Genomic DNA, 27027 nt, shown 5'->3' on the forward strand with positions numbered 1-27027 from the left:
TTCTGTTGTATTTTTGATGTTGATAGACGATCTATTTTGGAGATTATTTGCAGTTTCTAGACCTGGGGACCAAGGCTCTCTTGTTCCACTTTCAGTATTTGTATTTCCCTTGAAAGAATGTGTCTAGGATTTGAGTTCAAATAGCCACTTTTGTATACCAAGAAATGGTACCTTGCCTTACAACCTGGTAATACGCTTTCGTGAGAGATTCCTGTTCCTGCTGTGCTCTGAGTTGTTGGGAAAACTTACCTACTTTTTTTTTTACCTCTTTGGTTACAGTGGGAGGGTCTTTGTTCCCCCAGCCCTCATCTATGGAATCAGGAAAGGCCTGTGGGCAGCCTGGCTGGCAGTGAATGCTGAGGCAAAGCGGTTGCTGAATCCTTAACCTTCTCCATGTCTGTTGTTACCAGTTCTGCTTTCTCATCCATCAGAGGGGGAACCCTCTTCAGAGTTGCCAGCTCTATTCAGCTCCTTTGTCCCTAAGGAAAGTGATCCAGGGGATCTCATCCACTAGGTCTTTCAATAGCTTGAAGTTCACTCTTCGAAATTTCAGGGTCCTGACTTTGCTCTTCGCCAGGTCCGTATTCCTCAAGATCACAAACTCAAACAGGGTGTGGTCACTGCAGCCCAGACTGCCTCCGATCTTAACCTCTTGAATGAATTTGTCTTCATTGGTGAGCGCCAGGTCCAGTAACGCTTCTCCTCTGGTTGGTTTGTCTAATACCTAATACCAGGAAGTTATCGTCAATGCACTCTGGGAGTCTCCTGGATTGCTTACAGCCTGCTGTGTAGATTTCCTAGCAAAAGTCTGGGTGGTTGAAGTCCCCCATCAGGAAGAAATTGTGCAAGCATGATGCTTGTTGTAGCTGAAGCAAGAAGGCCTCATCAACAGGCTCTCTTTGATCAGGTGGTCTGGAGTACATCTTGACCACAAGGTGTTCTTTATTGGTGCGGTCCTTAACTTTCACCCACAAGCTCTCAACCTGCCATGGCTGCTTCTCAGAGGCAACTCTTCACGATCAATCCCTTCCCTAACATAGAGGGCAATGCCCCCTCCCCTCCTTCCCTGCCTCTCTCTTCTGAAGAGCTTGTAGTCCTCCATGCCAGTGTTCCAGTTATGTGATCCATCCCACCACATTTCCATGGTAGCAATCAGGTCCTATATGTCTAATTGCATCATGATTTACAACTCCTCCTGCTTGTTTCCCATGCTGCATGCATTGGTGTAGAGGCACTTCATCTGGACTATCAGTCGCATCATGTTTTCAGAGGAACCCTTCCTGATTGCTTTGGGATCGTTCACAAGTATTTCCTGCTGTTTCCTGAAGTGACAACATCCCCAGGTTTGCTTTCATCCTTCAGAGGCTCATACCCTTCCCCCATTGCATCTAGTTTGAAGCCCTTCTGATAAGCCCAGCCAGCTTGCTGCCCAGAACACTCTTGCCCCACCTGGTCACGTGTACCCCATCTGCTGTCAGCATCCCAGAGAGAGCACTGGGGTGTCCAGTGAGACCCCCCTCCTGCATGCTGGGGCTGCTCCGTCAACTCCAGTGAGGTTATGAGAAATTGGCGGTGAGGCAAAGAGCTATCTGCTGGATCCTTTATTGACCTTTATTACACAGGGGCCCTAGCTTCTCATGTAAAGGAAGTCTCTGGCTTAGAACAAAAAAAAAAGATAGATTGTGAAGAAGGAGGAACACTAATAACATTTTGTTATGAATATTAATACAAAGAAAGATGAAACAAGAAAGCAAAGAAACAAACAAACAAAAAATGAATATGGACAAAGATAGCCTTGGGAGTCATACGAGGCAGTAGGACACCTTACTGGTGCTGAAACACTGTACATCTCATGAGCCTCCTCAGGGCATCCTTGATCTCCTTGTTCCTCATGCTGTAGATGAGGGGGTTCACTGCTGGAGGCACCACCGAGTACAGAACTGCCTGCATCAGGTCTAGGGATGGGGAGGAGATGGAGGGGGGCTTCAGACAGGCAAACATGGCAGTGCCGATAAAGACAGAGATGATGGCCAGGTGGGGAAGGCATGTCGAAAAGGCTTTGTGCCGTCCCTGTTGCGAAGGGATCCTCAGCACGGTCCTGAAAATCTGCACGTAGGACAGAGAAATGAAGACAAAACAAACACAAAAGAGAACAGCACTAAGCACAAGAAGTCCAAATTCCCTTTGGTAGGAGATGGAGCATGAGAGCTTGAGGATCTGTGGAACTTCACAGAAGAACTGGTCTATAGTATTGCCTTGGCAGAGTGGTAGTGAAAGCGTATTGGCAGTGTGCAGCACAGAATAAAGAAAGCCACTGCCCCAGGCAGCTGCTGCCGTGGTGGCACAGGCTCTGCTGCCCAGGAGGGTCCCGTAGTGCAGTGGCTTGCAGATGGCGATGTAGCGGTCATAGGCCATGACAGTGAGAAGAGAAATCTCTGATGCAAGGAAAAAGACTAGCAGAAAGACCTGTGCAGCACATCCTGTGTAGGAAATAGCCCTGGTGTCCCAGAGGAAATTGGCCATGGCTTTAGGGAGAGTAGTAGAAAGGGAGCCCAGGTCAAGGAGGGCGAGGTTGAGGAGGAAGAAGTACATCGGGGTGTGGAGGCAGTGGTCGCAGGCTACGGCTGTGATGATGAGGCCATTGCCCAGGAGAGCAGTCAGGTAGATGCCCAGGAAAAGCCCGAAGTGCAGGAGCTGCAGCTCACGCATGTCTGCGAATGCCAGGAGGAGGAACTCGGTGATGGAGCTGCTGTTGGACATCTGATTGCTTTGTTCATGTGGTACTGCCAAAGGAATAAGACTACTCACAAGACAGGACTGCTTTGAGCATATCTCTTTCCATTCCCTGCCCTCCAATCCCACAACATCACAGAGGTACGTTGACTTTCTCCTTCCTTTCAGGAGCTCTGCATCTCCCTAGCTGGAGCTCTGCTTTGTGTTGACTGAGGGTACCGTGAGCAGCTCTCTTCTCATTATCTCCTAAGAAGTCAGCCCGTCTCTACACCAGTTACCACCTTGGAAAGTTGTTAGGATATTCTGAAATTTAGCATTTGCCTTTCCTGTCAGCCACTTGCAAAGCAGGAATGCTGCTCGGCATCTTCCAGCAGAAGAAGCTCAGGGGAACTCCTGGATCTGCTATGACTAGGTACCTGAAGAGAGCCCGCTCACTCCCCAGCCCCACACACTGTGCTGTCAAGTCCCACAGATTAGGATGCTCTGAGGGACTTGGGCTGGACAAAGCTGCATGACAGGATGTGCACGGTTGGTATATGAGCTGCCTCAGAGTCCCAGGGCAAAACCGAGGGAAGATGGAGAATTCCCCCAACGAAGACAGGGTCAGACAGACACAGCTTGGGAGCTTCTCCTCCTTGGGCTCAAGCTGCCAAGGAGGTGACTCCACCCAGGACCCTATGGCCTTGATGACAGTGGTTCTGCTGGCTGGGCGAGGAGACCAAGGCTTTGCTTCAGCAAAGGCATCTATCTGCCCTGCAGGGGATGGCACAGAGGTGCCTGAATCTCCCTTCCTCATGGCTTGTGGTAGCAGGTAGTATTTTGGTGAGTTAGATGAGGAATGGAGTAGTTTTTATCTTAGAGAAGTCTGCTGGAAGGTCTCATTGCCTTTTCCTCCTTGAACAGGCTCTTGTGCCCAGTGGCACCAAATGTCCAATGACAGCAGCTCCATCACCGAGTTCCTCCTCCTGGCATTCGCAGACACGCGCGAGCTGCAGCTCCTGCACTTCGGGCTCTTCCTGGGCATCTACCTGGCTGCCCTCCTGGGCAACGGCCTCATCATCACAGCCGTAGCCTGCGACCACCACCTCCACACCCCCATGTACTTCTTCCTCCTCAACCTAGCCTTCCTTGACCTGGGCAGCATCTCCACCTCTATCCCCAAAGCCTTGACCAATTCGCTCTGGGACACCAGGGTCATTTCCTATGCAGGATGTTCTGCCCAGGTCTTTCTCTTTCTCTTCTTCATTGGAGCTGAGTTTTATCTTCTCACTGTTATGGCCTATGACCGCTACGTCGCCATCTGCCAGCCCCTGCACTATGGGACCCTCCTGGGCCGCAGAGCCTGTGCCACCATGGCAGCAGCTGCCTGGGGCAGTGGCTTTCTCAATGCTGTCCTGCACACGGCCAATACATTTTCACTGCCTCTCTGCCAGGGCAATGCCGTAGACCAGGTCTTCTGTGAACTTCCCCAGATCCTCAAGCTCTCCTGCTCAGACTCCTACCTAAAGGAAGTTCGTGTTCTTGTGGTTAGTGCTTTTTTATTTTGGGTGTGTTTTGTTTTCATTGTTCTGTCTTACGTGCAGATCTTCAGGGCCGTGCTGAGGATTCCCTCACAGCAGGGACAGCACAAAGCCTTTTCCACGTGCCTCCCTCACATCGCTGTCGTCTCTCTGTTCCTCGGCACTGCCATGTTTGACCATCTGAAGCCCCCCTCCATCTCTTCATCTCTGGATCTGGCAGTGGCAGTTGTGTACGCAGTGGTGCCTCCAGCATTGAACCCCCTCATCTACAGCCTGAGGAACCAGGAGCTAAAGCATGCCCTCAGGATATTGATAACTAGTGTTTCAAAAAGAACAAGCTACTTATCTTGTTACAAGCCACAAAAATGGCTTGTAATGTAACTTATTACAGGACTACCTGTCTTCTGTTGGTACTGTAGTTGTCTTAATTCTTGATATTGCTTTCCTTAGTTTTGGTAAGTTTTCAATTATTGTTGTTGGGATTTTTTTTTTGGTGTTTTTTTTTGTTTGTTTTGTTTTGTTTTATTTGTTTGTGGTTTTTTTTCCTTTCAATATATAGTTTTTTGATTTTCATAATGTTGCCCATTAAAATGTCATTATTCATCACACTCCCAGTTCGGTGTCTACCTGTCTAGAATAGCCCAGATGTTACTCTAAAAGAGGAGTCTTTGTGAAAATAAACAAAACACCAAAACTTGCATGGACTTGTTTGTCGGACATCTTTTTTGTGAGGCCATTTCTGTATCTGCAGGGACAGTACCTATATGCAGAGGAGGAGGGGAAAAGAGTCGGGCCCAGCAGCATGGCCAGGGAGCACCAACACTGGGCCCATGCAGAGCTGCTCCCTTGCCACTGCCACCCTCTCCTTCTGAGCCCTGCTGGTGGTGTAAGGCCTGGCTGCTCCTGCAGCTTGGTGCCAGTGCTGCTGTGTGGCCATGCTGGGACCGCAGGCAGGGACAGGCAGTGGGCACTGCGGTGACACACCTGGCCTACAGAGAATCATTTCTCTCCTAAAAGGGCCGTGCCTGAAGGCTCACGGCATCTTTTGGAGTTGCTGTCAGATCCGAACGTGCCCAAGGAAGAGAGTCCAATGAGGCTCCTCGCTCTGCCAGGCTGGGCACCTCTGAGCACGCCATGGCCACAGAAGAGCTGTGGGAGGCGGTCAGTGGCAGGGCCCCCACCAGCTGGCTCTGCCCCCCAGCCTCACCAGCACGACCCTGCAGAGTGCTCCCGTGCCCCGGGCACCACAGCCCCCTCGCTCTGCAGAGCAGCACCGCCAGCTGGGGCTGTGGGGAGCGTGGCCAGGGGCTGCAGCAGTGGCTGGCCAGGCCAGCACAGACGTGCTCCCCTGGGAGAGGCTTCCTGGGTGATGGGATGTCCTGGGAGAAGAGCAGAGCCGTGTCAGTGTGTTAGCGTTCATGAAAACACATAATCCACAAAGTGATTACATGAAAGTGCTTTATTAGGCGCCGGAAGTTAGGGGCATGCCTGCCCAAATCTAACTTCGTCCGATTTGTTCACTCAGTTCTCTTTTATCTCCTAAAATATTACATATGCATTGTTTCACAACACACCTATGCATATTCATTTCCTAGCTCCGCCTAGCCCTGCTTCGTATGCTAATTATCTCATCAGTCCTTCTATGTTTGCGTATCACTCTCTGGTGGTCGTCTGGGTGGTCGTCGGGATGAAGTAAGATGTCTTCATCAGAGTTGAACTTTTTAACCTTTTCTTCTTAAGCATGCTCTCTGAGCCCTTGGTCTCAGTCCAAACCGCAAGGTTGGTTTGATCCAGTTCTCGGGGTCCGAGAGGCCCCAATTATCTAGATGTCTTGCAATTTTGGCATTCTTTTAGTCCTCCTTACTCCTCATCATGAATCTGTGCATTCTCTCATGCTATCGTTGCACATATATTTTGTATCTTCCAAGCGCCGCCCAGGCACAGTACATCGCAAATGTAACACATATTAAGCAATATTGTATATTTCATCTTCTATTACCAACAAGTGTGCAGGGAAGACACGGGAACAGAACTCCTTTGCTGCTACTGCTGCCAGCAGGCAATTCGTATGTATGTGTAGAGAGGGAAATGAGTGAGCACAAAGGCCATCAGCTATCCCTAGGGGTGTCATGAAGGTCAGTGGGGCATTCAGCGTCTTCAGGTCCCTTCATTGTAGCATAACAGCCACGGGGCTTCTGCCTGAATAGCACAGAATAGTTCAGTTGGAAGGCGCCTTCAGAGACCGTCTAGTTCAAAGTGCAAGACCTGAATGCAGCTCTGCGATGTGCTTCCTTGAAACTCCAAGGTCCCTGTGCCCAATCCTCATGCCTTGGGGCATCCCAGAGGAGGGCAGAGCAGGGCGATGCACCCACCACAGGGCTGAGGTGCCTCCCAGCCTCTGGCAGTGGCTGCAGGAGCTGGAGGGACCCTGCGAGTGCTGCGGTGCTGTCAGTGTGTGTGCAAGGCAGGGACTCGTGTCTCTGAACAGCCCTGTGTGTATGAGCAGTGCACGAGGCCAGCTCAGATGTGGGCATCTCATAGAGCCCTGACATTACTCTGGATGGGTCTCTAGAAACAACCCCCAGCGTTCCTGTGAGACTTCTGCCACCCTTCTTGCCCAGGTTCATTGTGAATGCCCTTCTCTGCTATGTCACGCTACCCTGCCTTTCTGGGCTGGTGGTGACAGCCAACATGGCTTCACTAAGGCAGATCGTGCCTGACAAATGTGGTGGTCTTCTACAATGGGCTTACAGCATTGGTGGTACAACATCTGTCGGGGACATGGACAGGGTGACTGAGTGCAGTCTCAGCGAGTTTGTTGATGACACCAAGCTGGGTGGTGCAGTTGACATGTGGCAGGGAAGGGATACCATCCACAGGGACCTGGACAGGCTTGAGAGGGGGGCTTGTGCAAAACTCATGGGGTTCAACAAGGCTAAGTGGAAGTATTAGAACGAGCCTAGAAGAGGCCAAAAAGATGACTGGGGCACCTTTTCAATGAAAGCTGTTTCTTTTCAGCCTGGAGAGACCATAAAGCAGCCTTTCAGTACCTAAAGGGGGCCTACAGAAAAGCTGGGGAGGGACCTTTTCTCAGGGACTCTCATAATGAGACAAGGGGTAGTGTTTTAAACCTAAAGGAGGGTACTTTTATATTGGATATAAGGAAGACATTCTTTCCTTTGGGAGTGGTGGTCACTGGAACAGGTTGCCCAGAGAAGTTGTGGTTGACCCATTCCCTGCCCCTTCGTGGCCAGAAGCCTCCCTTGCCATACAAGGTGGAGCCCCCCCACAAAGCTGCTGTTTAACCTCATCTTTTCTGCATGGGGCATCCTCCACCCCACAAAACCCAATCTAAGCTCCCACTTTGTCACAAGCATTCTTCAAGGACACTACAAGGCCTAACCATACAACGTCCTGTACCTCCCTGGCTCTGCCATTCTGTGGGACAAGGGACAGGGTGGTGACAGCAAAGGGATGCCTTTGGCTGTGGGATGTGGGACCTGGCAGAGACGAGGAGTCGAGGGAGAAGACAAGACAAGGCAGCAAAGGCAGCACGAGCGGTGGTTTTGGTGCAGGGCCACATTTGTGCCAGGAACCTGAGTGGAAAGCAGCTGGCAGGAGGCGAGGGGAGGCCGGGAAGCGCTGGAGGCCAAGGTCGCTCCTGCCAGCAGAGAAAAGGCTGGGGATGAGGGGAGGGGAGGGGGCTGGAAGGGCGGTGGTGAGGTCCCTGCTGCTGTGCGGCCTGGTTGCCCCGCAGGAGATGTGCTGGCCGGCAGGCCTTGTGAGGTCACCCAGTATGTCACAGAGTACCCCAAGGCAGCAGGGATGGCACTGGAGAGGTGGGTGGCAGAGCCCAGCCAGGGGCTGGCTGTGGGTCCCCTCTGCTGCAGCCGCCTGACGGAGCGTGGCAGGAGGAGGGCAGGCAGGGCTCGTGGCCACCACGCTCATGGTTGCCTTGCCACAGGCTGCTGCAGAGCTCGGGGCATGGCCACCACAGCCCCAGCCCCTCGGAAGGCACCACAGCTGCTGGGACAAAGGCGACTCAGCCTCCCCAGCAGCCCCAGGTCCAGGGTCAGCCACGGCACCAGGAAATGGAGGTCTGTGAGATGCCAGCACCCCTGCTGCCAGGTCCAACAGAGCCCTAGCACAGAGTGCCTGCGCCCCTCTGGGTCTGCCCCTCTACCCAGGCCAGAGCAAGAGGTGCTTAGTACTTGAGGCGTGGCCTCACCAGAGCAGAGAACATGGGGACAATTCTTCCCCTGGTCCTGCTGGTTACACTGCTGCTGATACAAGCCAGAACGCCATTGGCCTTCTTGGCCACCTTGGCACGCTGCTGGCTCATGTTCAGGTAAGTGTTGACCAGCACCCCTAGATCCCTTTCCTCTGCACAGCTTTTGAGCCACTCTCCCTCAAAACCATAGTGTTGCATGGGGTTGTTGTGGCCAAATTGCAGGACCCAGCACTTAGCCATGTTGAACCTCAACCCATTGTTCCTCTGCCCATCGATCCAACCTGTCCAGGTTGCTCTGCAGGACCTTCCTACCCTCTGGCAGATCAACATTTTCCCCCAGCTTGGTGTCATCTGCAAACTTACTGAGGGTGCACTCAATTCCCTTGTCCAAATCATCAATAAAGATATTAAAGAGGATGCGCCCCAACACCAACCTCTGGGGGACACCATTGGTGACTGGTCACCAGCTGGATTTGACTCCGTTCACCACTACTCTCTGGGCCTGGCCACCCAGCCAGGTTTTAACCCAGAAAAGTGTGTACCTGTCCAAGCCATGGGCCTCCAACTTCTCCAGGAGAATACTGTGGGAAACCATGTCGAAGGCCTTGCTGAAGTCTAGGTAGACTATTTTAATAGCCTTTCTCTCATCCACCAGGAGGATCACCCAGTCATAGCAGGAGATGAGGTTGGTCAGGCAGGACTTCCCTTTCATGAACCCATGCTGACTGGGCCTGATCCCCACGTTGTCCCGCATATGCTATGATTGCATTCAAGATGACCCCTTCCATCACCTTTAACGGCACCAAGGCTGTAATTCCGCAGTTCCTCCTTTCAATACTTCTTATAGATGGGCATCACATTAGCAAGTCTTCAGTCATCCAGGACCTCTCCGGATGACCATGACCACTGATAGATGATGGAAAACAACCCAGCAATCACATCTGCCAACTCCCTCAGCACCCTAAGGTGCATCCCATCAGGGCCCATAGATTTATAGGTGTCTAGCTTGCCTAAATAACCTCTAACCCAATCCTCTTCGAAAGTCTTCCTCCCTCCAGGTTTTCTCTCTTGTTTCCAGGCTCGGTAGTGCATGGGGACTAGCCTTAGCAGTGAAGACTGAAGCAAAGAAGACATTCAGTAATTCCGCCTTCTCTGTATCCACCGTCACCAAGGCACCTGCCTCATTTAGCAGCAGTACACCCACATTTTTCTGTCTTCCTATTGCTGCTGATGTATTTGAAAAAGCCCTTCTTGCTGTCCTTGATGTCTCTTGCCAAATTCGATTCTAACCATCTTCATCGCCCTCCTCTGGACACTCTCCAACAGTTTTACATCCTTTTTGTACTGTGGTGCCCAGAACTGCACACAGTACTCAAGGTGAGGCCGCACCAGCGCAGAGTAGAGCGGGACAATCACTTCCCTCGACCGACTAGCAATGCCGTGCTTGATGCATCCCAGGATACAGTTGGCCCTCCTGGCTGCCAGGGCACACTGCTGGCTCATATTCAGCTTGCTGTCAACCACAACCCCCAGATCCCTCTCTGTGGGGTTGCTCTCCAGCATCTCGTCGCCCAGTCTGTACATATAGCCAGGGTTGCCCCATCCCAGGTGCAGGACCTGGCAGTTGCTCTTGTTAAACTTCATGCGGTTGGTGATTGCCCAGCTCTCCAATCTGTCCAGATGTCTCTGCAAGGCCTTTCCACCCTCAACAGAGTCCACAGCTCCTCCAAGTTTAGTGTCATCGGCAAATTTGCTCAAAACACCTTCTAGTCCTACATCCAAATCGTTTATAAAAGCATTGAAGAGGACTGGCCCTAAAATGGAGCCTTGGGGGACCCCACTGGTGACCATCCACCAGCCTGGTTTGGCCCTATTTACCACAACCCTTTGAGCCCTGCCCATCAGCCAATTGCTCACCCATTGTATGATGTTTTTGTCTAGCTGTATGCTGGACATTTTGTCCAGTAGGATCCTATGGGAAACCGTGTCAAAAGCTTTGCTGAAGTCCAAAAAGATCACATCGGCTGGTTTCCCTTGATCGACTAGATGGGTGATCTTATCACAAAAGGAAATCAAATTTGTTAAGCAGGACCTACCCCTCATGAACCCATGTTGGCTGGGACCAATGACTGCATTGTCCCCCAGGTGCACTTCAGTAACTTCAAGGATAATCTTCTCCATAATTTTACCAGGCACTGATGTGAGACTGACAGGCCTGTAGTTGCTAGGGTCTTTTTTCTTGCCCTTTTTGAAAATTGGTACAAAAAGGGCAAGAAAGTATCAGGGAGAATTGAAGATAAGATGACCTGCACACCCGAGTTCCTGATCCCGAATCCTTGAAGTCCCTTTTGATTGCTCGCAGGCTATGTGTTGCCACTTCTTCTCCTCCCAGATGTAGGACGAGCAATCGGTAATAGTCTGAGGATTGAACCAAGCTGGGAAGTCTCCTTGTGATGTCCTTAACCCGGGCCCCAGGAAGGCAGCAGACTTCCCTTAGAGGAGGGTCCCCTCTCTGTATTGGACCCTCTGTTCCCCCGATTGTGGAATCACCCACAACTAAAACCCTTTTCTTCCTCCTGCCTGTGGTCACTATACAGGGGGTTGGCCTTTCCAATCCTAGCAATATCTCTGGTGGAAGAGGGATTGTCACCTTCTCCATCCATCGATTGCCTTTCAGCCTCCAGGGCCTTATACTTGTTGCTCAGGTCTACATTTTGTGGCAGGATTTTGCCTGCCACCTTGAGCCTGGACTTGTTTCCACTCATTCATATCCTTGTAGCTTCTGCCTTGTGTCTGCTGAGGGATGGATACTGCATTCCCTTTGTGCTGGGGAATTCCTGGTGCCTGTTCTTGTTCCGCAGAGGCCAGAGTTAGGCATCAACAGTCTATCTCCCTCTCTGAATCCTAGATGTTCATAAGTTTTTCAACCTCTTTTCATAGCTCAGCTACCATGCAGAGCAGGTCTTCCACCTGCTCACGTCTCACGCAACTGCTGTCTCTGCAGCTGCCCAACAGTGGTGTGAAGCTTTGGCATTCCCTGCAGCCTGACACCTGGACAGCTGCATACTTTTTTGGAAGCTCAGTTTGGGTCCCCACCTCCTTTTTGGCAAGTGTGGAGGTGGCCTTCTGCTGACTGTTTGCCAGGACTGGTCTGTCACGGGGGCTCGCTGCAGCACCCTGCCTGCATGAACTGCCACGCAGACTGCCGTGCCGTACCCTGACCGATGCCCCACGCCCTGTTTGCCTGCTCTGTTCACAGCACTCCTGGTCACTCGTGCTCCCTAGGGGCTGCCTTCATCCTACAGAGGGGGGTGCTCCTGAAGGGAAGCCCTCTGCCATCCCCCGCTCCTATGCAGAAGGTGTCTGCCCCAGAGCCAATCACCTCGGCGAGTGAGAGTCATTATAATTGGTTTAAATTGTTTTAAATACACAGGCACAATGAATAATGAGGTTTAATGGTGAACAACAATTCTAATAAAACTGGGAAAAAAAAACCACAAGACAAGAATATAAAACAGGCTTGGCTTATCATGAGTAACATTACAAGCAATTTTCAGAAAAATGCAGTCAGCTTATGGCTTATGAAATACACCCAGTCATCAGTTTCCACATTACATCCTTGAGGTCCCGGTTCCTCATGCTGTAGATGAGGGGGTTCACTGCTGGAGGCACCACTGAGTACAGAACTGCCAGCGCCAGGTCCAGAGAAGGGGAAGAGATTGAGGGGGGCTTCAGGTGAGCAAACATGACTGTGCTGACAAACAGTGAGACAATGACCAGGTGAGGGAGGCACGTAGAAAAGGCTTTGTGCCGTCCTTGCAGCGAGGGGATCCTCAACACAGCTCTGAAGATCTGCACATAGGACAGAGCAATGAAAACAAAACACCCCAGCATTAGAAAAGCAGTAAGCACAATCATCCCAGCTTCCCTTAGGTAGGAGTCTGAGCAGGAGAGCTTGAGGATCTGGGGGATTTCACAGAAGAGATCCTGGGCATTGCTTCGGTCGAGAGGTATTGAAAATGTATTGGCAGTGTGCAGCAAAGCGTTGAGAAAGCCACTACCCCAGGCAGCTGCTGCCATGGTGGCACAGGCTCTGCGGCCCAGGAGGGTCCCGTAGTGCAGGGGCTGGCAGATGGCAACGTAGCGGTCATAGGCCATGATGGTGAGAAGAGAAAACTCTGCTAGAAAGAAAAAAAGTAGCAGAAAGACCTGTGCAGCACATCCTGCATAGGAGATGGTCCTCATGTTCCAGAGATCATTGGCCATGGCTTTGGGAACAGAGGTGGAGATGCCACCCAGGTCGAGGAGGGCGAGGTTGAGGAGGAAAAAGTACATGGGGGTGTGGAGGCGGTGGTCGCAGGCTACGGCTGTGATGATGAGGCCGTTGCCCAGGAGGGCAGCCAGGTAGATGCCCAGGAAGAGCCAGAACTGTAAGAGCTGAAGCTCTCGCGTGCCTGCAAATGCCAGGAAGAGGAACTCCGTGATGGAGCTGCCATTACACATTTCCTGCCTCTGGGCAAGGGAGCCTGACAAAAGGAAGAAATGACAGTGCAAAATTTAAGGACTTCCTTGACGAAAATCCACTACATATCTCAACAAACAGCCCACAAAGCAAAACACTGCCTCATTCAGTTCAGGAAGATCTTTCTGCCGCTCCTTGTCTTACGTCTGGTTGGTGCTCTGAGGGTGCCACAACAAGCAGGGGGCTCTGCTGTGGGCTCTGCGGCAGTCAGTCCTGGTCTGCAGCAATAGGTAGAAGGGAACCCGGAGCGATCTGAGAAGTCCACTGGCCAGGGACATCTCCCCGTTTGCAGGTCATGAGGAGAAGGTCAAATAATTCCTCAAGAAACAACAAAGGTAATGTTGGTACTGTCTGTACATTGAGGTGTGTGAGGTGCCTCATATCTACAGCAATGCTCAAGGAGCCTTAGTCTTTAATACTACTGCTCCATTACCATCCCTCTGAATCACCACACAGGTGGGAAAATGGAAGCAGAGAAAAGCGCATTGCCTCCTGGTAGGTCTTGCCTTGCAGTTCTGCTGTGCAGTGCCCTGGGGAGGTGTGGGGCTGTGAGCAGCCTGCCCCAGGCAGCAGGCTCTGGGCAGCAGCAGGACCCTGCCCTGCCCTGCCCTGCCCTGCCCTGCCCTGCCCTGCCCTGCCGGGGGGGCTCCTTCCACCCGCAGCTTCTCCCCGCAGCCCCTGGGCAGCTCCCCGGGCAGGATGAGTGCTGAGCCTGGCAGGCGGCAGAGGTCCTGCCCCAGCACGCAGCCCCTGGGGCACAGCACGGACCCTGCTCTGCACCACAGCCCTGGGCACCCCTGCCTGCACCTCCAGCTGCACAGCCTGCAGCCGGCCCCAAGAGAAGGGAGCCCTCGGGCCCTGCACGCTGACCCTGCAGCACACAAGCCCTGCGTGCCCTTCAGCTCCAACACCGAGCGTCCTCCTGACAGCTCCCATCGGCTGAGGGCTGTGCCAGCTCCAGGAGAGCCTGGCAGGGTGCGCAGCGGCATTGCCCTGCACCCAGACACTTACCGTGGGGAGGTGGCTGTGAGGATTTCTCCCTCTGCCAGCTCTCCCCTGTCTTTCTATCCCAGGTTGCCCTGAACCTCTCTCCCCCTTCTCTCCTCTCCCCATGCCAGCTGCAGGCAGTGCCCCCAGCCCTGCTGCGCCTGGCAGAGGAGCTGCTCCTGGGTGGCTGAAGCAGCTTCTCAAGTAGTCCAAGTCTGTTGCAGACTCCAAAGCCTCTCACAGCTTTAATGATCCCACTTAGGGACATTACTGACAAAGCCTCCCCATGGCCTTGTTAGAGCGAAAAAGTGCAGGCAGTGATTACGGGGAGACAAAGGCCAAGAAAAGGTGGACCTGAGGCTGAGGAAACTTTGATGTGAGCCAGTCAGACCCTGACCCCAGCCTCTGGGAAGGTCCCTCCAGGAGATCCTGTCCCTCCAGTGGGGTTTAGGACTCTTCCTGGGTCAGTGCAATATGGGGATGGGCAATGCCAAGTACAAGGCTACAGGAGGACATCTAGGCTCCCCAAGGAGGATGAGGAGGCAATGAGACTGTAATGCTGTAAGAAGAAGGTGTCTCCTCATAGGCATCCATGACAGAGACTAAAGCCAGAGCCCAGCAGACAAAGCTCTGTTGAAGGCTTTCAGCCTTGCAAAATATCCCTGACCATAACCACCACAGGGTCTTCTATGGTATCCCATGCCTGCGCACCTGTTTCCTTCTTTGCTGGCCCCTGACATCCACCCTGCTTTTCTCCTTGCCCTCACCTGAGCACCTTCCTGCCTTGACTGATGTCTCTCCATCTGCCCTGAGAATTCCACGAAATACAAAGCCAAGGGGTTATCTGGAATTTTTCTGGGGGACCTGTTGCACCACAGCTCTGCTCTTCAAAAAAGATTTCTCCTCAGACTCAATCTCAATGCCCCAAGCTGCACTTGATACACTTGGTACTTCTTATACTCTTTCCCACTAGAAAGAAAAGCTCCACCTGCTCTGAAACCAGTTTCAGCCTACTCCTCTACTGTCTCCGTGCCACAGGGCCAAAGAAGCCCCGGTCCCTCAGCCTCCCCACACAGATGGGGAGCTTCAAACACTGAAGCCCTTCCTGGCAGACCTCCCGTCCACATTCTTCAGTTCCTCTGCACTCCTCCAAAACCTGGAGCCGCACCCTGGGACACACTGCTCCAGAGGTAGCCACAGCAGCACTGAGTTGGGCAGGACAATAACCCAAGTGGCCTGGGTGGCTCCCGCTGCCCCTAGTGCAGCCCCGTAAGGAGCTGGCCTTGATCCCTGTCAGCATGTCCCACTGGCTCCTATGGTGTCCTCGTAGCACCCAGGCCCTTTTCCCCAGGGTGCCCCCTCAGCTGCTCACGTCCAACCCTGCCCTGATGGATGCAAGTATTCTGCCCCACGTGCAGCACTGGCCACGTCTCCTTGCCACCTTCAGGGGGTTTCTGTTGGCTGAAGGCTGGAGATTCCCAAGGTCCCCCTGCCCTGAAGCTCCGTTTTGTCACCTGTTCATGGTTGGGTGCAGATGGCTCACTCTGATCGTGGTGACTCTCATTATGTAACACCATGAGGAGTGTCAGGACTCTAGAGGCACTAAGGGAGGTACTTGTTTAGTGGAATTTCCGACCCAGGCAAGAATTACCATGAGACCCATCTCTGAAACACCCAATGACAGTACAAAGCAAGCAAAGCCTGGACCAGAGTAAATGAATGTTGGGCTGTTCGTATGCTAGGGTATTTTCTGGGGAAATATATACCTATACAGACACACATGCAATGTGGATTCTTCCAGCAGCTGGTCTTGGACCCTGTGTAAAGCCAGGAGCAGGGCCCAAGATCCCCTCACGTTCCCTGAGCAGATAACTTCCAATGGGAATCTCCCACATAGAATCACTGAACCTCTGTCAGCATCAACAGTAATGGAAGGCACCCAGATGCAATGGTTTAACTGCTTCCTTCTTCTCTCTGGTTTTGGTTAGTAGCTCCTTTCTCATCCATGACAGGCTCCTGCCCCTTTTTCTTGACTTCATTTGTGTCTGGGTGGACGGCACGTGGGTTCAAAGAGAAGATCCTTAAGCATTAAACTGCTCCTTGCACCACTCCTCTCTGCAGTGCCATATCCCATGGGATTCCTCCAAGCAGGTCCACCAACAGGTCCAAGTTTGCTCACCTCAAGGCCTCTGCTCTGCCTTGTTCCCCTCGCTCAGCAGCCTCAACTCTACCTTCTCATCCCTGCCCTTTACACCCCTGATAGGCTGTGGATGGGGTCTACCTTGACTTCAGTAAGGCTTTTGACACCGTTTCCCACAGCATTCTCCTCAAGAAACTGTCTGCTCTTGGCTTGGACTGGCGTACGCTGTGTTGGGTTAGAAACTGGCTGGATAGCTGGGCCCGAAGAGTCGTGATGAATGGATTTAAATCCAGTTGGAGGCTGGTCACTAGTGGCGTTCCCCAGGGCTCAGTATTAGGGCCAGTTCTCTTCAATATCTTTATGAATGATCTGGATGAGGGGATCAAGTGCACCCTCAGTAAGTTTGCAGACGACACCAAGTTAGGTGCCTGTGTCAATCTGCTCGAGGGTAGGAAGGCTCTGCAGGAGGATCTGGATAGGCTGGACCGATGGGCTGAGGCCAACTGTATGAGGTTCAACGAGGCCAAGTGCCAGGTCCTGCACCTGGGGCACAACAACCCCAAGCAGCGCTACAGGCTGGGAGATGAGTGGCTGGAAAGCTGCCTGGCAGAGAAGGACCTGGGAGTAGGGAAGAGAAGGACTGAATATGAGCCAGCAGTGTGCTCAGGTGGCCACGAAGGCCAAGAAGGCCAACAGCATCCTGGCTTGTATAAGAAGCAGTGTGGCCAGCAGGACTAGGGAAGTGATTGTCCCCCTGTATTCGGCTCTGGTGAGGCCACACCTCAAGTACTGTGTTCAGTTTTGGGCCCCTTGCTACAAGAAGGACATGGAGGTGCTCGAGTGTGTCCAGAGAAGGGCAACAAGGCTGGTGAGGGGTCTGGAGAACAAGTCTTACGAGGAGCGGCTGAGGGAGCTGGGATTGTTCAGCCTGGAGAAGAGGAGGCTCAGGGGCGACCTTATCGCTCTCTATAGATACCCTAAAGGAGGCTGTAGGGAGATGGGGGTTGGTCTATTCTTCCATGTGCCTGGTGACAGGACGAGGGGGAATGGGCTAAAGTTGCGCCAGAGGAGGTTTAGGTTGGATATTAGGAAGAACTTCTTTACCAAAAGGGTTGTTAAGCATTGGAATGGGCTGCCCAGGGAGGTGGTGGAGTCACCATCCCTGGAGGTCTTTAAAAGATGTTTAGATGTAGAGCTTAGTGATACGGTTTAGTGAAGGACTTGTTAGTGTTAGGTCAGAGGTTGGACTCAGTGATCTTAGAGGTCTCTACCAACCTAGAAAATTCTGTGATTCTGTGATACAAGGCTACAGGAGGACATCTCCTAGGCTCCTGGACAGGGATGAAGAGGCATTGAGACCCTCTTGCTGTAAGGATGAGGTGTCTCCTCATAGGCATCCTTGACAAAGACAAGAGCCAGAGATCAGCAGACAAAGATATTCCCTCGGTTGGGGACTTTCAGCCTTGCAAAAGAACCGTGACCATAAACACCACACACTGTCCTATGCTGTCCCACGTCTGCATCTGTTTCCCTGCAGGACTTTGGTATCCACACTGCTTCCCCTCCTCCATATCTCACCTGAGCACCATCCAGCCTTGACTGATGTCTCTCCATCTGCCCTCAGTAATCCACAAAACACAAAGCCAGGGGCTCTGGGTGACCTCTGTCCTTCAATAAACCTTTCTACTCCACCTCAGTGCCTGCAGCTGCATTTTGTGATAGTCATTCTTTCTCATGCTCTGTCCTACTGTGAGGAAAAGCACCCACATGTCTGAAACCACCCCTCAAGCAGTCTTTGCATACTTCTCTACTGCCTGGAGCCTCCATGCCAAAGGGCCAAAGGAGCCCTGCTCTCTCAACCTCTCCATCTCAGGTGCTTCAAGCCCTGAAGCCCACCTTGGCAGACCTCCCCTCCGCACTCTGAGCCTTGTCTCTGCTGGCAGGAGTGGCCTTGGGAGGCGCTTCCTGGCCTCCCCTCGCCTCCTGCCAGCTGCTGCCCACTCAGGCTCCTGTCTCATTATGACAGTCCCTGACAAAATGTCCCTCCCCAGCTTGTCTGTAGGCCCCCTTTAGTTACTGGAAGGCTGCTATAGGGTCTCTCCAGGCTGAAAAGAACCAGCTTTCTCAGCCTGTCTTCACTGAAAAGGTGCTCTGGCCTTTCTATCATCTTTTTGGCCTCTTCTAGACTCGTTCTAATACTTCCATGTCCTTCTTGAGCTTGGGCCCCAGAGGTGAACACAGTACTCCATGTGGGATCTCACGAGAGCAGAGTAGAGAAAAAGAATCACCTCCCTCGACCTGCTGGACAAAATTCCTTTGATGCAGCCCAGAATACAGTTGGCTTTCTGGGCTGCAAGCACACATTGCTGGCACATGTCGAGCTTCTCAACCACCAAAACCCCTAGGTTCTTCTCTTCAGAGCTGCTCTCCATCCATTCTCCACCCAGCCTGTATTTGTGCTGGGGATTGCCCCAACCCAGTTGCAGGACCTTGCACTTGGCCTTGTTCTCACATGGCCTGTGAGAACCCCATGAGGTTCTCACAGGCTCCCCGCTCAAGCCTGTCAAGGCGCCTGTGGATGGTATCCCTTCCCTGCCACATGTCAACTGCACCACCCAGCGTGGTGTCATCAACAAACTCGCTGAGACCGCACTCAATCACACTGTCCATGTCCCCGGCAGATGTTGTACCACCAATGCTGTAAGCCCATTGTAGAAGACCACCACATTTGTCAGGCACGATCTGCCTTAGTGAAGCCATGTTGGCTGTCACCACCAGCCCAGAAAGGCAGGGTAGCGTGACATAGCAGAGAAGGGCATTCACAATGAACCTGGGCAAGAAGGGTGGCAGAAGTCTCACAGGAACGCTGGGGGTTGTTTCTAGAGACCCATCCAGAGTAATGTCAGGGCTCTATGAGGTGCCCACATCTGAGCTGGCCTCGTGCACTGCTCATACACACAGGGCTGTTCAGAGACACGAGTCCCTGCCTTGCACACACACTGACAGCACCGCAGCACTCGCAGGGTCCCTCCAGCTCCTGCAGCCACTGCCAGAGGCTGGGAGGCACCTCAGCCCTGTGGTGGGTGCATCGCCCTGCTCTGCCCTCCTCTGGGATGCCCCAAGGCATGAGGATTGGGCACAGGGACCTTGGAGTTTCAAGGAAGCACATCGCAGAGCTGCATTCAGGTCTTGCACTTTGAACTAGACGGTCTCTGAAGGCGCCTTCCAACTGAACTATTCTGTGCTATTCAGGCAGAAGCCCCGTGGCTGTTATGCTACAATGAAGGGACCTGAAGACGCTGAATGCCCCACTGACCTTCATGACACCCCTAGGGATAGCTGATGGCCTTTGTGCTCACTCATTTCCCTCTCTACACATACATACGAATTGCCTGCTGGCAGCAGTAGCAGCAAAAGATTTCTGTTCCCGTGTCTCCCCTGCACACTGACACGGCTCTGCTCTTCTTCTAAGCCACCCCATCACCCAGGAAGCCTCTCCCAGGGGAGCACGTCTGTGCTGGCCTGGCCAGCCACTGCTGCAGCCCCTGGCCACGCTCCCCACAGCCCCAGCTGGCGGTGCTGCTCTGCAGAGCGAGGGGGCTGTGGTGCCCGGGGCACGGGAGCACTCTGCAGGGTCGTGCTGGTGAGGCTGGGGGGCAGAGCCAGCTGGTGGGGGCCCTGCCACTGACCGCCTCCCACAGCTCTTCTGTGGCCATGGCGTGCTCAGAGGTGCCCAGCCTGGCAGAGCGAGGAGCCTCACTGGACTCTCTTCCTTGGGCACGTTCGGATCTGACAGCAACTCCAAAAGATGCCGTGAGCCTTCAGGCACGGCCCTTTTAGGAGAGAAATGATTCTCTGTAGGCCAGGTGTGTCACCGCAGTGCCCACTGCCTGTCCCTGCCTGCGGTCCCAGCATGGCCACACAGCAGCACTGGCACCAAGCTGCAGGAGCAGCCAGGCCTTACACCACCAGCAGGGCTCAGAAGGAGAGGGTGGCAGTGGCAAGGGAGCAGCTCTGCATGGACCCAGTGTTGGTGCTCCCTGGCCATGCTGCTGGGCCCAACTCTTTTTCTCTCCCCCTCTGCACACGGGCACTGCCCATGCAGAAAAGGTCTCCCAAGAAGGATAGATGAAAAAAAATCACTTTCATTGGATAAAATACAGAAGAAAAATGCGGAATGATATTTCTTTCTGGACAGCTTTTGTAAGAATAAAACTTGAGAAAAAATAATCAGCACAATAACATAAGACAGGCTTTGCTTATCATGAGTACCTTTAAGAGTGATTTGCAGAACAAGGCAGGCAGCTTACTGCTTATGAAATATAGCTGGTCATCAACTTCTGCACAGCATCCTTGAGATCCTGGTTCCTCATGCTGTAGACGAGGGGGTTCACTGCTGGAGGCACCAGCAAGTACAGAACTGCCACTACCAGGTCCAGGGAACGGAATGAGATGGGGAGGGACTTCAGGTGGGAAAACATGGCTGTGCTGAAATTCAGAGAGACCACAGTCAAGTGAGGGATGCATGTGGAAAAGGCTTTGTGTCGTCCCTGCTGCGAGGGCATCCTCAGCACAATCCTGAAGATCTGCACATAGGACAGAACAATCAAAACAAAACAGCAACTCAGTAGAAAAGCACTAGCCATAGTAATTCGAATTTCCCATAGGTAAGATTCTGAGCAGGAGAGCCTGATGATCTGGGGGATTTGACAGAAAAATTGTCCCAGGGCATTACCCTGGCTCAGAGGTAAAGAAAATATATTGGCAGTGTGCAGCACAGCATGGAGAAAGGCACTGCCCCAGGCAGCTGCTGCCATGGTGGCACAGGCTCTGCGGCCCAGGAGGGTCCCGTAGTGCAGGGGCTGGCAGATGGCCACGTAGCGGTCATAGGCCATGATGGTGAGAACGGAAAATTCTGCTGAAAACAAAAAGACTAGCAAAAAGACCTGTGCAGCACATCCTGCATAGGAAATGGCCCAGGTGTCCCAGAGCAAATTGGCCATGGCTTTGGGGAGAGTGGTGGAGATGAAGCCCAGGTCAAGGAGGGCGAGGTTGAGGAGGAAGAAGTACATCGGGGTGTGGAGGCGGTGGTCGCAGGCTACGGCTGTGATGATGAGGCCGTTGCCCAGGAGGGCAGCCAGGTAGATGCCCAGGAAAAGCCCGAAGTGCAGGAGCTGCAGCTCACGCGTGTCTGCGAATGCCAGGAGGAGGAACTCGGTGATGGAGCTGCCGTTACACATTTATCGCCTCTGAGCAAGGGAGCCTGTCCAAAAGAAGAAATGACAGCGCAAAATTTAATTACTTCTCTGACCAAAACCCATTGCAAGTCTCATAGAACACCTTCCCACACGATAATCTGTGCCTTGCTTTTTTCAGGTAGAGCTTTCTGCAGCTCCTTAGCTTACCTCTGGTTGGTGCTCTGAGGGTGCCACAACAAGCAGGGGGCTCTGCTGTGGGCTCTGCGGCAGTCAGTCCTGGTCTGCAGCAATAGGTAGAAGGGAACCCGGAGCGATCTGAGAAGTCCACTGGCCAGGGACATCTCCCCGTTTGCAGGTCATGAGGAGAAGGTCAAATAATTCCTCAAGAAACAACAAAGGTAATGTTGGTACTGTCTGTACATTAAGGTGTGTGAGGTGCCTCATATCTACAGCAATGCTCAAGGAGCCTTAGTCTTTAATACTACTGCTCCATTACCATCCCTCTGAATCACCACACAGGTGGGAAAATGGAAGCAGAGAAAAGCGCATTGCCTCCTGGTAGGTCTTGCCTTGCAGTTCTGCTGTGCAGTGCCCTGGGGAGGTGTGGGGCTGTGAGCAGCCTGCCCCAGGCAGCAGGCTCTGGGCAGCAGCAGGACCCTGCCCTGCCCTGCCCTGCCCTGCCCTGCCCTGCCCTGCCCTGCCCTGCCCTGCCGGGGGGGCTCCTTCCACCCGCAGCTTCTCCCCGCAGCCCCTGGGCAGCTCCCCGGGCAGGATGAGTGCTGAGCCTGGCAGGCGGCAGAGGTCCTGCCCCAGCACGCAGCCCCTGGGGCACAGCACGGACCCTGCTCTGCACCACAGCCCTGGGCACCCCTGCCTGCACCTCCAGCTGCACAGCCTGCAGCCGGCCCCAAGAGAAGGGAGCCCTCGGGCCCTGCACGCTGACCCTGCAGCACACAAGCCCTGCGTGCCCTTCAGCTCCAACACCGAGCGTCCTCCTGACAGCTCCCATCGGCTGAGGGCTGTGCCAGCTCCAGGAGAGCCTGGCAGGGTGCGCAGCGGCATTGCCCTGCACCCAGACACTTACCGTGGGGAGGTGGCTGTGAGGATTTCTCCCTCTGCCAGCTCTCCCCTGTCTTTCTATCCCAGGTTGCCCTGAACCTCTCTCCCCCTTCTCTCCTCTCCCCATGCCAGCTGCAGGCAGTGCCCCCAGCCCTGCTGCGCCTGGCAGAGGAGCTGCTCCTGGGCAGAGCTGTCTCTCTGCAGTGCTGCCCGCTTGCCAGGAGCCCCCTCCCTCCATCCCACGAGCCGTCCCAGCTCAGCAGCACAGGCCCAGCCCAAGGCTTTTTACTGACCCACCCCCGGTGGGCTGGGGCAGAGCCCAGGAGCCTCAGGCACTCAGAGGAAGTGGAAGACCTTTCTCAAGTAGAGAACGCAGATGCAAACACCAAAGCCTCTCAAAGCGTTAACGAGTCCCACTGAGGGACATTACTGACAAAGCCTCCCCATGGCCTTCTTTGAGCAGAAAAGTGCAGGCAGTGATGATGGGGAGACCAAGGCCAAGGAAAGGTGGCCCTGATGCTGAGGAAACCTTGATGTGTGCCATGAAGTCCAACAGTCGGGCTCTGACCTCAGCCTCTGGGAAGGGAAATCCTGTCCCTCCGGCGGGGTTTAGGGCTCTTCCTGGGTCAGTTCAGTGTGGGGATGGGCAATACCAAGTACAAGGCTACAGGAGGACATCTCCTAGGCTCTTGGAGGGGGATGAGGAGGCATTGAGACCCTATTGCTGTAAGGATGAGGTGTCTCCTCATAGGCATCCTTGACAAAGACAAGAGCCAGAGCCCAGCAGACAAAGATGTTGACTCCGCTGGGGGCTTTCATCTTACAAAAGATCATAGACCATAACCAACGCTGTCCTATGCTGTTGCATGTCTGCGCCTGTTTCCCTGCAGGACTTGTGGTATCCACACTGCTTCCCCTCCTCCATATCTCACCTGAGCACCTTCCAGCCTTGACTGATGTCTCTCCATCTGCCCTCAGTAATCCACAAAACACAAAGCCAGGGGCTCTGGGTGACCTCTGTCCTTCAATAAACCTTTCTACTCCACCTCAGTCCCAGTGCCTGCAGCTGCATTTTGTGATAGTCATTCTTTCTCATGCTCTGTCCTACTGTGAGGAAAAGCACCCACATGTCTGAAACCACCCCTCAAGCAGTCTTTGCATACTTCTCTACTGCCTGGAGCCTCCATGCCAAAGGGCCAAAGGAGCCCTGGCTCTCTCAACCTCTCCATCTCAGGTGCTTCAAGCCCTGAAGCCCACCTTGGCAGACCTCCCCTCCGCACTCTCCGGTTTCTCTGCACTCCTCCAAAACCTGGAGCCGCACCCTGGGACACACTGCTCCAGAGGTAGCCACAGCAGCACTGAGTTGAGAGGGACGATAACCCCATTGGTCTTGGTGGCCCCCGCTGTCCCTAGTGCAGCCCCGTAAGGAGCTGGCCTTGATCCTTGTCAGCATGTCCCACTGGCTCCTATGGTGTCCTCGTAGCACTCAGGCCCTTTTCCCCAGGGTCCCCCCTCAGCTGCTCACATCCAGCCCTGCCCTGATGGATGCAAGTATTCTGCCCCACGTGCAGCACTGGCCACGTCTCCTTGCCACCTTCAGGGGGTTTCTGTTGGCTGAAGGCTGGAGATTCCCAAGGTCCCCCTGCCCTGAAGCTCCGTTTTGTCACCTGTTCATGGCTGGGTGCAGATGGCTCACTCTGATTGTGGTGACTCTCACAATATAACAGATGATAGAACAAGGAGCAACGGTTTGAATCTTAAAGAAGGGTAGATTTAGATTAGATATGAGGAAGAAATTCTTTTCTTATCAGGGTGGTGAGTCCTAGGAAGAGGTTGCCAAGAGAAACTGTGGATGCTCCATCCCAGAAAGTGTTCAAGGCCAGGCTGGATGGGGCTTTGAGCAAGCTGATCAAGTGGAAGGTGTTCGTGGTCATGGGAGGGGTGTTACAATTACACAATCTTTGAAGTCCCTTCCAACCCAATCCACTCTATCAGTAGATGCTCAAACATCAACCATTTCCCTGCAGCCCTCCTCTCTGCAGGGCCATATCCCAAAGGAACCCTCCAAGCAGGTCCCTCAGCAGGCCCAAGTCTGATCACCTCAAGTCCTCTCCTTTGCCTTGTTCCCCTCTCTCAGCATCCTCAACTCTACCTTCTCACCTCTTTCAAATCCCTGAGCACTTCATGTTGATTTCTAAGGATGAGGTCCTGCAGGTCACCTCACCTCACTGGCTCCTCAGTCACCTGTGTCAGCCAGATGTCATCAAGGAGCTCCCAAACCCTCCTGGAGGGTTTGTGTAAGGGTATGCAGAAGCAGAGGGTCTGCTCCTTCCAGGCTATCTGGTCAAGGACCTTTTCCAGTGCACCAAGGGATGCTGATAAGGGAGGCGAAGGTGGGAGCCAGACCTGGTCAGTTGTGCCAATTGATAAGGAAAGGGACAGGATATAGGGATGCTTACTCACACAAGGCTGTCTGATTGAGGAGTTCAAAATTGAGATAAGAGAAAGAACAGGCAACAAAAAAAAAATTAAAAAATATTACTATGAGACAGGAATGTGCTCAGGTGGCCAACAAGGCCATCAGCAGTTTGCCATCAGCAGTTTGGCTTGGGGTTGTTTAGCCTAGAGAAAACAACACTCAGGCCAGACCTTATTGCTCTCCACAACTCCCTCTTAGAGGTTGTAGCAGCGTGGGGGTCAGTCTTCCTCCCAAGCAGCAAGCAACAGGAGAAGAGGAATTGGCCTCAAGTTTCACCCAGGAAGGCATGGGGTGGATATGAGGAAAAAATTCTTCCCTGAAAGGGTTGTGAGGCCTTGGAAGAGGCTGCCCAGGGAAGGAGTTGAGTCACTGTCCCTGCGGCTCTGCAAAAGATGTGTAGATGTGGTGCTTGGGGACGTGGTTTAGTGGTAGACTTGGCAGGGCTGGGTTAGCGCTTGGACTTGATGACCTCAGAGCTCTTTTCGAGCCTAAAGGATTTGATGATTCTATGATAATAAGCACAAGTGCTGAGACACAGAGCTGACCAAGCAAACATAGAGACAAGGACAAGACACGAACCATGAGGATTCTTCTTAACAGAAGAGTAGAGAAAGCAGCTAGAAATAGATGATCTTTTTAGAAGAGAACTTTCCAAGTTAGAGAAAGAGGAAAGCATATGTATGTAACTTCAAACTTGAACAAGAAAGGAAAACCTTGCTAAACACTGACAAGAAAAACACAAAGAAATACAAACACCAACACTTTAGACTAAAACTTCAAGAATGATTTGGTATTCATTATCTTGCTGAGGTTAACGGAAGTTGCCAGAAATATTTTTTCTGGGGGTAAATCTGATAAATTATCTTAAATTTAACTGTCACTGACAAACCTGTGACTCCAAAGAAATAGATACTGAGTGGTGTCCCAGTAGGCAGGAGGGCAGCGGTGGCTATGTCACCCAGGCGTCACAGTGGGGCCGTGACACGGCAGCCCAGTCGGGATAAAAGGCCCCTGGTTGCGGGCAGGCCCCAGTCGGGATGGAAGCCCGTGGCAGCAGGCAGCAGAGGGCAGAGCAGGGCAGGACAGGGAGGTGAGTGCGCGATGGAGCAGGGGCAGAAGCAGTGTCCGAGGCTGAGCAGGGCCAGAGTCCCGCTGCGGCCTGAGCAGGGGCTGGAGCTCAGCAGCTGCTCAAGCAGGGGCTGGCTTTGAGCAGCCCCCACAGCACAACGGGAACCAAGTGTTTGCTGCACAAACGGTGTTGCAGACCTTCCACCCAAGTGGTGATATGAAGGTTTTTCAGTGTCCTGGGAAGATGCTTGGATATCTTGGGAAGATCCTTGGTTGCACCGAGAAGAGACATGGGTTCTCCAGGGATATGTTTTGATGTCAAGGGTGGTGTTTGGTTGCCATGAGTAAGACAGTTGGGTGCTCCAGGAAGATGTGTCCAGGGAGGTGCTTGTGTGTTCCACCATGATGCTTAGGACCCCTAGGGAGATGCTTGATGGACCATGGGAGAACCTTGGGTGAAGCAAGGATATTCTTATGTGCCCTGGGGAGGGAAGTGCTTGTGTGTCCTGGGAATATCCTTGGGCTCCCTAGGAAGATGCTCTTATTCCCCTGGGAGATACTTGGGTGTCCCAGGAAGTGCTTGGGTACAGCAGAGAGCAGTTTGTGTCCTCCAGGGAGGTACTGGAGTGCTCCAAGTGTGTTGTTGAGTTCCCTGGGCAGGTGCTTGTTTGCCCCTATGAGATGCTTGGGTGCTCCCAGGAGGTGACTGAGTGCTCCAGACTGGAGCTTGAGTGCTTTGGAGAGATGTCTGTTTCCTCAGGTGAGAAGCATTGGTTTACTGGGGACATATCTGTGTACCCCTGGGAGGAGCTTGTGAACAACAGAGTGGTGTTGGGGGTCCCCAGGCAGGTGCTTGGATGCCCCTGGAGGTGCTTGTGTACCCTGGGGAGATGCTATGGTGCACGAAGGAGATGCTTGGGTGCTTTTGAGACATGCCTGCTTGCCCCCGCGTCGTGCTTTGTTGCACCAAATCGATGGAAATTTGAGTGCTCTGGGAATGTTCTTGGATGCCTCTGGGAGAAGACTTTGGGCTCCAGGAAGGGGCTTGGATGCCCTGAGGCATGTCCCCAGGGCATATTCCCTGGATCTG

General features: G+C 53.1%; 4 protein-coding genes across 4 annotated transcripts; 1 reads left to right on the plus strand and 3 right to left on the minus strand.

Moving 5' to 3' along the window:
• Positions 1-460: 460 nt before the first annotated feature.
• Positions 461-2876, minus strand: LOC310886270 (olfactory receptor 14I1-like; the record flags this gene model as incomplete). Its single annotated transcript, XM_083810623.1, has 3 exons — positions 2467-2876; positions 1843-2106; positions 461-724 (listed from the first exon to the last, which is right to left on the minus strand). The coding sequence occupies exons 1-3, from the start codon at positions 2758-2760 to the stop codon at positions 461-463; spliced, it is 822 nt and encodes a 273-aa protein (XP_083666749.1). The 5' UTR covers positions 2761-2876.
• Positions 2877-3586: 710 nt separating this feature from the next.
• LOC310886636 (olfactory receptor 14A16-like) lies at positions 3587-4947 on the plus strand. Its single transcript, XM_083811475.1, has one exon. The coding sequence runs from the start codon at positions 3660-3662 to the stop codon at positions 4632-4634; it is 975 nt and encodes a 324-aa protein (XP_083667601.1). The 5' UTR covers positions 3587-3659; the 3' UTR covers positions 4635-4947.
• A 4130-nt stretch (positions 4948-9077) lies between these two features.
• On the minus strand, positions 9078-15227 carry LOC310886637 (olfactory receptor 14C36-like). The gene has a single exon (XM_083811476.1). The coding sequence runs from the start codon at positions 12985-12987 to the stop codon at positions 12064-12066; it is 924 nt and encodes a 307-aa protein (XP_083667602.1). The 5' UTR covers positions 12988-15227; the 3' UTR covers positions 9078-12063.
• Positions 15228-18641: 3414 nt separating this feature from the next.
• LOC310886271 (olfactory receptor 14A16-like) lies at positions 18642-22789 on the minus strand (the record flags this gene model as incomplete). Its single annotated transcript, XM_083810624.1, has 3 exons — positions 21080-22789; positions 20550-20869; positions 18642-18963 (listed from the first exon to the last, which is right to left on the minus strand). Exons 1-3 carry the CDS (start codon positions 21371-21373, stop codon positions 18642-18644), a joined length of 936 nt encoding a protein of 311 aa, XP_083666750.1. The 5' UTR covers positions 21374-22789.
• Between the last annotated feature and the right edge of the window lie 4238 nt (positions 22790-27027).

The sequence above is a fragment of the Anser anser genome (assembly GCF_964211835.1).
Source record: "Anser anser genome assembly, chromosome: 25".
Taxonomy (NCBI): domain Eukaryota; kingdom Metazoa; phylum Chordata; class Aves; order Anseriformes; family Anatidae; genus Anser; species Anser anser.